The sequence below is a fragment of the Polistes dominula genome, unplaced genomic scaffold (assembly GCF_049000335.1).
Source record: "Polistes dominula isolate Pdom_NZ unplaced genomic scaffold, Pdom_raw_medaka contig_73, whole genome shotgun sequence".
Lineage (NCBI taxonomy): Eukaryota > Metazoa > Arthropoda > Insecta > Hymenoptera > Vespidae > Polistes > Polistes dominula.
Window position 1 is genome coordinate 10,049,428 of NW_028300951.1, and position 9,857 is coordinate 10,059,284.

General features: G+C 34.5%; 2 protein-coding genes across 2 annotated transcripts; one reads left to right on the top strand and one right to left on the bottom strand.

Annotated features, from left to right (window-relative positions):
• Positions 1-2,775: 2,775 nt before the first annotated feature.
• Positions 2,776-5,443, top strand: LOC149032742 (uncharacterized). Its single transcript, XM_089171926.1, has 2 exons — positions 2,776-4,915; positions 5,255-5,443. Exons 1-2 carry the CDS (start codon positions 3,588-3,590, stop codon positions 5,256-5,258), a joined length of 1,332 nt encoding a protein of 443 aa, XP_089028052.1. The 5' UTR covers positions 2,776-3,587; the 3' UTR covers positions 5,259-5,443.
• A 3,337-nt stretch (positions 5,444-8,780) lies between these two features.
• Positions 8,781-9,236, bottom strand: LOC107073532 (protein CFDP2-like). Its single transcript, XM_015334218.1, has one exon. The coding sequence runs from the start codon at positions 9,234-9,236 to the stop codon at positions 8,781-8,783; it is 456 nt and encodes a 151-aa protein (XP_015189704.1).
• Between the last annotated feature and the right edge of the window lie 621 nt (positions 9,237-9,857).

Here is a 9,857-nt window from a genome sequence, read left to right on the forward strand (position 1 = left end):
AAATTTTTTTTGCTCCAAGAAAATTACCACTTATTACAAAACAACCTTGGTCATTCTTTAAATTGTCTTAGCTGGAAAAAATTTGTTGTGTAAAATAATCAAAAAATGAAGGTAAATTTAAAAATCGATTTCTTGTAATAACTTTTGATATTTCTTGTATGAAGCTTTATAGCTATTTTGGAAGTACATTGACGCTTATATAAATTCTTCGTTAACTTATCTTATTGTCATCATTTTTGTCACTTACCAGTTTTAAGGTACAACTGAAAATTAATATATTAAGATTTAATGTTTTACTATTTTTTAAATAGATGTTTAACCGCATGTCAAGGCATTTTACTATCCGATAAAAAATATAAACGATTTAAAAGAGAATATATGTGTTCGGCTTGTCGTACATTACGGAAGAGGTTATTAATATCTTCAAAGAAAAAGAAAGAAGATGTAAACTTCATACGAAACAAAAACGCTTACGTCGTCGTACTATTGAGTCGGTATATGAATGTTATGATTCAAATTAAGGGGACGTTCCACTCTGCAATTTTGAAAAAATCTAATTTTTTTTTTACATTTTTTGAATGTATATATATGTAGAAATATTGTGTTAAAATTTTAAAAAGATCCGATGTCTCTAACTACATTTTTTTGCTGCCTGAACGTCACTATCTCGGACCGCTCTCCTGAGCGTTCGACGCGCACAGTCGACTCTTATCTTGTTTAATCGAGAAATTAGGTTTGCGGTATGGTTCTTATATCGGCTACGGAGACTCCAAGACTTTTAAAATGCTGCTTTATTATCATCCATACGGTGAAGATTTCATTGTTAAAAAATTGGAGTGTATTTTGCATGTGGCAAAACGTATTTTCAAGCGTGCTAATGAGGCAAGAAAAGCTCTTATACAAAAGAAGAAAATTCAAAAGAAAAACGCCGAATCGCAGAAAAAAAAGAAACAAAAACGGTAGCAAAAACAGTAGTGAAGAAAAAAGGGCTGTTGTGAAAAAAGTTCCTGAAGTAAAAACTCAAAATTTACAATCAAATTGATGAAAGAACTCTCAGAGATCTACGGTTTATCAGTCAGAAGAAATTTGAATTCTTCATAGGATATGCGTAACGAGATTTGGGCAGGATACTACCACAAAATTTCGACTGATACCAAGCCGAAGCATTCTAAGTGTTCCATCGACCGGTGAAAGTACCTCAAAGCTAAGGCATATGGCACCTAAACACATGTTTAACGGCAAAAAAGTTGTTGAAATTGCGTGCAAAGTTTCTGTATGTATCTTCAACGAAAGATTCCGAACAGTGAAGAAGATAAAGGAAACGATGGGCATGAAACTTGGGCCAGGAGCGATCGACTTTGCTAAAAGACGCGACGACCGACGCATCGAATCTGCGAACCGTCGAAGCTCTGAATGCTCAAAAGATGCCAGATCAAAGTGGAAGAAGGCAAAACTGGAAGAAATTGAAGAATTTGAACAAGAAGAAGGTCTTTTGTACGGTCCAGGCATCGTAGATTAAGTTTAGGTAAGAATTTTTCATGATTTTTAGTAAAAAAACTTTAAACGCGTTTTTCTCGAAACGACGTTTTGAAATACTAGCTCCATCGTATCTCACGAACCAGTAAACCGATTCTTATAAAATTTAATCCACATATTCTACACATGAGTTGTAAAACAAAGTGACGCTAAATCTTTTCTTAATTTTAATTTTTACTATTTATTTTTAGTCAAAAACAACGAAAAAAAGTCATTTATAACGTTTTTTTGTAATTTGTCCACCATTTTTTTATTTATTGATAAAATTTCATATATTTGCGTCACTTTGTAGCTGAAGTCATGCAGAATATAAAACCATTTTATTTTTATGTTTCAGGTAAGCTATTCTCAAGTTCTGATGGAGCTACCAAAGCACTAAAGTTTTGAGGTGTTTTTTAAAACTATTGTTTTTGTAATAAAAAATTAAATAAAATGAAAAAACAAAAATTTATTTATGTAGTTTAAGACTTAATTTAACAAACCCAACAACTTTTAAATCGGTATCTTTTATAGTTTTCTTGGAAAAAATTCGCGAAAATAGCCTTTTTTTTGGGTGCTTCGGGTGGAACGTCCCCTTAAAGGTCCTGCGGTCTATGATAAATTACGCGAATATAATATATTACCATTACCTTGCAAAGACACATTGAACAGATATATTAATAAACTAGACACACACACACGCACACGCACACGCACAGCGCATTTGGTTTCCCCAAAGCAATATTTGATACTCTTCGTTTGAAAGCATCACGAATAGATAGTTGGGCAAAAAAGGCTATAATTTATTTTATGACCATTCAAATAAACTTTGGCTGTACTAATATCTTTTTTAATTGAAAACTAACAATAAAATGCTAAATAATATTGCTATTTTTTACTTCATTAATATATATTTTCAAAATTAGCAAATAACAAAATCTACAGCTTCATTAGCATAAAGCAACATCAACAATATGTTTAAATTGAGATTCTAAATACCCATTGATACGTAAATATATTGCAACAGAGATAATAATATTTAGTTTATCATTGCTGCGAGTAGTTCTGTTAAAAAACTAATCAAATGAACAATCATGATATTAAAATCTATTACATATTAACTCAACCGCTTATCACAGGCTGAAAATGCTTTTTTTGTTGCTTTAAATACTGTAGAATAGTCATTCCATTTTGAGTGAAATATTTATCTTTTTTTATTTATTATTTTTGCAGATACTTTATTATTTGATAAAGTTTCTTTTAAGGGGTTATATACAGTTAGAATTTTCAAAAAATCGATTTTTTTTTTATTTTATTTTCTTAATGTACATATATTTAAGAATACACACAGAAAATTTCATATAGTTCCGGTGAATATTTTCAAAGTTACAAGCTAATTTGAAAAGGCGTTTCAGAGTGCTTGGAAGTACAAGGTCGGAGCGGCAGCGACTACCTGGAACGCTATCCCTTTTATGCACCTGCCTATTGTAAATTTTCCCTTCTAATGTATTTAGATGTGTAAAGCAACAGTGCGTTAGTGTTTTGCTATACCTGAAATGTAAATTTGTATTTTTCTAACCCCAAACTGGAAAATATTTAAGAGTGGTAGTCAGTATAAACAACAAAGCCAAGCAGTAAACTTGTGAGTTTGTTCATATTTTTTGTGTAATTTTTCGTGAAAATGAAGGCTTCCAGAGAAATCAGAAAATCTCTTAACATACGTAAGTCGAGAACAAAAAAGCGCAAAAATGTTTTTAATCCAAAAACAGCTGAAACGGATGAAAGTAGTTTCAGTGCTTCGGCGAAAAAATTTTCTTTAACAAGAGGAAATCTCAGTTCCACGTGATCCGTCTATTGAGTATCGCATTTTAAATTTTATTACAGTATTTGCAGCAATTTCTGAATATGTGAAATGTAAGATCTGTGACGGAAATGTCAAGTTTCAAACTGCTTCTGAACGAGGACTTGGTTTTAAAATTGTTTTGCTGTGTGATAAGTGTGCAGATCGTAACATAAATTCTAGTCCTTTTGTCGCGCATTCTTATGAAATAAATCGACGATTTTTATTTGTCATGAGAGTCCTCGGATTAGGGTTAAAAGGTGCAGCAAAATTTTGTGGATTAATGGACATGCGAGCCTTTATATTACAGCCCACTTACGATTTGATAATAGATAATATTCACTCCAGTATAAAAACAGCCACCGAAAAACTTTTTCAAAAGGCTTGTACTGAAGAAAAACATTTGACTTCCGAACATCAAGGCAATGAAGATTCGACAGAATTAACTGTATCTGGCGATGGTACATGGAAAAAGCGAGGGTTTTGTTCCTTGTACGGTGTGACATCATTGATCGGATACTATTCTGGTAAAATCATAGATATTGTTGTGAAAAGTTCCTACTGCAAACAGTGTGAAACTTGGAAGAAGAAACTCAGTACCGAAGAATATAAGGAATGGTATACAGAACATGAAGATACTTGCACTGCAAATCATTCTGGTTCTTCTGGGAAAATGGAAGTTGATTCAGTCATCGAAATGTTCCAATGTTCATTGAAAAAACTTGGAGTCATGTACAAAAATTACATCGGAGACGGTGACTCCAAAACGTACTCAGGAATTTTAAAGGCTGCACCTTATGGTGATCAAGAAGTTGTAAAAAAAGAATGTATTGGACACGTACAGAAACGAATGGGCACGCGACTCAGAGATTGTGTCAACAAAAATGTTGAAACAGTTGAAAACAAAAAAGGAAAAAAAATACAAAAAAAAACTCTCGGTGGAAAAGGCAAACTTACTGGAAAGATGATCGATAAGTTGACAGTTTATTATGGCTTAGCAATAAGGAGAAATTGTAATTCCCTTCAAAAAATGTATAATGCTATATGGGCCACATATTACCATTATTGTTCAAGTGACGAAGAACCTCAGCACCACAAGTGCCCGGAAGGACCAGAATCATGGTGCTGCAGAATCAGCATGCAGAAGGCTGCAGCTACCAATCAATTATCCACTTTCAAACATGATTATGAGCCATTACCAAAAGATGTTGCTGAGGCTATACATCCGATTTTCACAGATCTCAGCAGTGAGAATTTATTGGAGAGATGTGTAGGTGGTTTTAACCAAAACAACAACGAGAGCTACAATCAACTGATTTGGAAAATCTCTCCCAAAATTGTTCCAGCCGGTTCGAAAACTGTGGAAATTGCTGCATACATAGCTGCTGGCATATTTAATGAAGGAATGGCATCACTATTGTATTATGTGAATGCAATAGGAATTACACTCGGGCCCAATGCGCATTCATATGCCGAAAAAGAAGATGAGAAGCTTGAGTTATTAGAAGCTGCTGAATCGGCGGAGGGTGTATTATATGGTCCTGGAATAGACAACTCCATGTAAGTTGAAAAAAAAATTTTTTTATCCCATGTAAAGTGCATTCCAAACGCGTGTTATCAAAGTCGGTGACCAACATTACTCGAAAACGGCTAAACCGATTAGTCTCAAATTTTAACACGACCTTCTTAAATATATTTTTTAATAATTAATCGAAGATTTTTTCTCTCCGATAGATATGTTTTTTTTATAAACAATTTAAGGCCGAAATTTCGGTGAAAAACCGATTTTTTTTTTGAGAAACCGCCATTTTGTCAAAAAATTTTATTTTGCTTATTCCTTCGATTAGTTACTAGATTTAACATTATTTTAACGAAATCTGTTTGGTTTTTTAATTTCAGATGATCCAGTTCCGAGATATAGTGGTCACCGCAAAACGTCTTTTTTGAGAGGAGCTCCTGGAGATCAGCTGTAGCTCTTTTTCAAATAAATATTTTTACTAGTACTAAGTCTTAAAATACAGTTAAAAGATACCATAATATGTGTATAAATTTTTGGATCAATAAATTTAAAAGGTTTCTCAGAAAAAATTCTGGAAAATTCACTTTTTTTCGGCCGTCTAACTGTATATAACCCCTTAAGTGATGCGGTAAAATAAAATACTAGAACAATGGAGTTCAATGGCTTTGCCAATTTAGACGATTATACTCCTCAGCATTTAATAAATAAAAGAACTGACCATGCACTAGATTTTATGTATCAATTTTTCCGGTGTTCATGGGTTCAAATTCTGAGATACTTTCTGAGTAAAACTGCAGTAACGAAATAAATTTTACATAAACTAATTATCGATTGTATCATTCAATTAGAAAATGTGGGTATGAAAGTAGAAGTAGTCACCTCAGATGGTGCTCAATGGAACCGTGGCGCATAGAGAATTGTTGGTACTGAAGATCAAAAATTCAGTTGCATTCATCCGTATGATACGTTTAGACAACTATGGTTTATGTCTGACTTTCCTCATTTTTTGAAATGCGTTCGCACCAAAATCCTTGAAGGGCTATCGTTTTGGATAAGATTTAGAAATGTTTTTTGTGATTATCATTACAGTATTATATTATTTTCAGACTCCAGATAGAATCGTCAAAAAAAGTCATTGAGTGGTTTTATATCAACATGAGCTTCAATTTAGATCCAATTTAAAAGTATTCTATAAATTAACACCGCAATATATAAACCCAGAAGGATATCAGAAAATGAATGTACGTTTGACTGAAGAGGTACAATAAGTTTCAAAGATTACATTGTTTTATTAATATTTTAAAGAAGCTTTTTATCTGAAGAACATGAAGCTTCCGAGCAAGTTAATCATAAATTTTTTATCAGGAAATTAAATTTTGTTTAATTTTGAATTTCAATTGGAAAATAATTGAAAACATGAAAATTATAGAAATACATTTTGTATTGTCTACTCTTAATATTGCTTTTTTATTACATTACAAAACAAAAATAATATCATAAACCTTCAATAAATATTTTCTTTTAGTTATTTTCAAAGCTTTTAAGAATTGCCATGATGACGTAGCAAACTGATTGTATTGAATTAAGGGATTGTGGACCTACAGTGAAGTTTATGTGGAAAGAGTTGACAATTTAATTAAGACGATGTCTTCTCGCACTCCAGAAAACGCTTTAAAACCTTATGAAAAATACCTACGTTATTAATGATAATGTTCATGAAAATCAATTTGCATTTCAGTGAAAACTTGAACGGGTATCGAATCCTTGTAGGTACAAGGATCAGATGAGTTGCCAATGAACAAAATAGATATGATTGTTTTCAAATCTATTTAAAATATTTCTTCTTCTTCTTCTCTCTTTCAAGTAGGCACAATACCTGTTCTTCATCGCGACGCGCTTCATATAGTCAGACTGTCGCTCCAGCGCTTTCGAGGTCTTCCAACGCTTCGTCTCCTCGATGGTGACTTATCTCGGGATATTTTGACCACTCGGTCATCAGTCATGCGAGTGATGTGGTCATTCCGCTCAACTTTTCTGCTTAATACCCAGTCGTTGATGTTCTCGATCTGGCATGCTTTCCTAAGGCCTTTGCTTCTTACTCTGTCCCATAGTGATTTCCCAGCTATTCTGCGAACTATCTTCATTTCAGTTGCTTCCATGATTTGAAGTGTTTTAGATGTTTTAGGTCTTGTTTCTGCCGCATATGTTAGTATACGCCTTATAGTGTTTTTGTATATACGCGCTTTTGCATCTATTCTTAGGTGCTTATTTCAGAATATGGTGTCGTTTAATAGTGAGGCTGTTCTTGCTGCCTTGATGGCTTGTCCTCTTACTTCTGACTCTATGTCACCGAAGCTCGAAATTTGTATGCCTAAGTAGTTGAATTCCATCACTTGTTGTATTATTTTGTCATTGACAACCAATTTACATCTTAGGGTTGTTTTAGATGTAGTAATGCACTTAGTCTTGGATGTTGATATAAACATCCCGAGTGTCTTAGCAATTGTGTTGAACATATACAGGAGCCTTTGCAGGTCATCCTCATTTTCCGCTATCAGGACTGCATCGTCGGCGTAACACGAAATTTTTATCTCACGGTTCCCCATTCGATATCCTCTTTGTTCGCGCACCTTCTTTATGATTTCATTCATTATAATATTAAAAAGTAGGCTCAGTAAGTCACCTTGTCGAATACCTCTTTCCACCATTATGGGTTCTGTGAGTTCGTTGTTTATCTTTGCCTGTATTCGCCTGTAATCTGATAGATGTCTTCAATAGTTTTAATGATATTACTTGGTATTTGTCTATCATATAGAAGGTGCACTATATCCTCTAACCGTATCCGGTCAAACGCCTTTTCTAGATCTATAAAACAGAAAAATGCTGATTTATTGTATTCTATGGACTTTTCTGTTATTTATCTGATCACAAACACTGCATCTGTGCATGATCGCCCAGTTCGGAAACCTTGTTGTTTATCAGCTAATGTGATTCGCTCGTTTATCAGGTTCGTTATTACTTTGGTCACTAATTTCAAGGTGGACGACAGTAGATTTATTCCCCTGTAATTCGCGGGTACCTTCTTGTCGCCTTTCTTAAAGAGAAGGATCGTTGTGCTTGTCCGCCACTCGTTGGGAATTTTTTGTTGTTCAAAAATTTTTTGCGTTAAGACCGTTAACTCCTGAAGCAATCTTTCGCCGCCTTACTTGAGCAGTTCGTTAGTGATATCATCCTGACCCGGACTTTTTCTATTTTTGAGCTTATTTAGTGCTTTTTTTTATGTCCGACTCATTTATTGATATCTGGTCGTCTATTACTACACTCGGTGCTCGTTATTGCATGGGTGCACCTTTATACAGGTCTTTAAGGTAACTGGTCCACGTTTCCTTACTAATTTGACTAGCGGGTATTAACTCGCTTGTTTCTTTCTTTTGGCTTCTTATGAATCGCCACATCTGTTTCTGGAGCCCGTAAAAGTCTTTTTCTAGTCGCTTTGAAAAGATCTCCCAGTACCTGTCTTTTAGTTGTCTCACCATAGTATCGGTTTCGTTCCGAATTTGTTTATATGCGTTATATGACTCAGCAGTTCGGGTTGTTAGATACTTTAAGTATGCTTCTCTCTTCTTTCTGCATTGATTTTTGACTTCTTCGCAGAACCATGGTGTTTTATTTTTTGTAAAACCTTGACTTTTGTATGTTGTTGTTCCTACAGCTTCCATGGCTGCAGTTCTGATATTTGTCTTTAGTTTGCTTCAAATTGTGTTGAGATCGTTCAAGTTGGTGGTTGGGTGCAGTTCAATTCTTTCCTCTAATCGTTTCCTGTACAGATCTCGGATTGTTGGTTCTACCCTAATTTTTTCCCTTGCTCTGACTGGGTGTTGTTTTCTTTTTCTTTGAAGCTATACTTTAATCCAAATTGCCAAGGAGTAAAGCATGATCGCTTCCCAAATGAGCTGAGTTGATTACTCTGACATCTAAAATTTCGGAAGGTGGTATGCATCTGTTCGTCACGACATAGTCAATCGTTGACTTTTGACCACGGGTGTTACCAAACGTATATTTGTATTGGGCTTTATGGTTGAAGTAGGTGTTATTGATTCTAAGCCATGTCAGAGAACAGAGGTTGATCGTAAGTTTCCCGTTATCGTTAATTATGTGTTCATTGAACCGTTGCATGATTCCGAAGATTGGCTCGTTACCGATGCGAGCATTAAAATCTCCGAGGATGAGAATTGATTTCCTTGGTGGTATTGACTTCACGATACTCTCAAGTTCGTTAAAAAAGATTTCCTTCTCTTGTTTCGGCTTGTTGTCTTCTGGCGCGTAAACCGATATTATATGTAGAGGTTGTGGTTCGGTCATCAACTTTAACCTTTCTATACGTAGGGATATATATATTGGCATTTTTCGACTTGGTTGGTGTATTTCTTATGTAAGGTAATAGCCACACTTTCCTTAGCTCTTTCGTTCTTGTCAACACCAGTATATATTACCATGTATTCCCCGTATGCTTTTTGACCTTTGTCTTTTTTCTTTGTTTCCTGTAATGCAGCAACGTCTATTTTTAGATTTTTCAACTCTTCTGTTATTTCTTGCTCATTGTTGTTGAATGTTTTGACAGTCCAGGAAGCTATTCTTAGGATATTTTTCCTTTTCCATCTAGCTGCCCTTTTTCGTGCCTGGGTCGTTTTCCGTATATCAGTCCTAATCCGAGGCGATTCTGCGGTTCTGTGAGCGTGTTATATGTTTTACGTCAGGCAGGGAGCTAACCTAACCTAACAACACTCATCCTTTATCCGGGCTTGGGACCGGCAACATGACCATTGAGCTACTCAGGCGGACTTAAAATATTTCTAAATAAAATATTTAAAAATATATATTATAAATATATTATATAAATATAGAGTCTAGAATAGGCCTAGTATTGGAACTTTGGTCGTCCGGGATAAAACTTTTGAGTGGGTTAGCAACTTCAGGTATTTA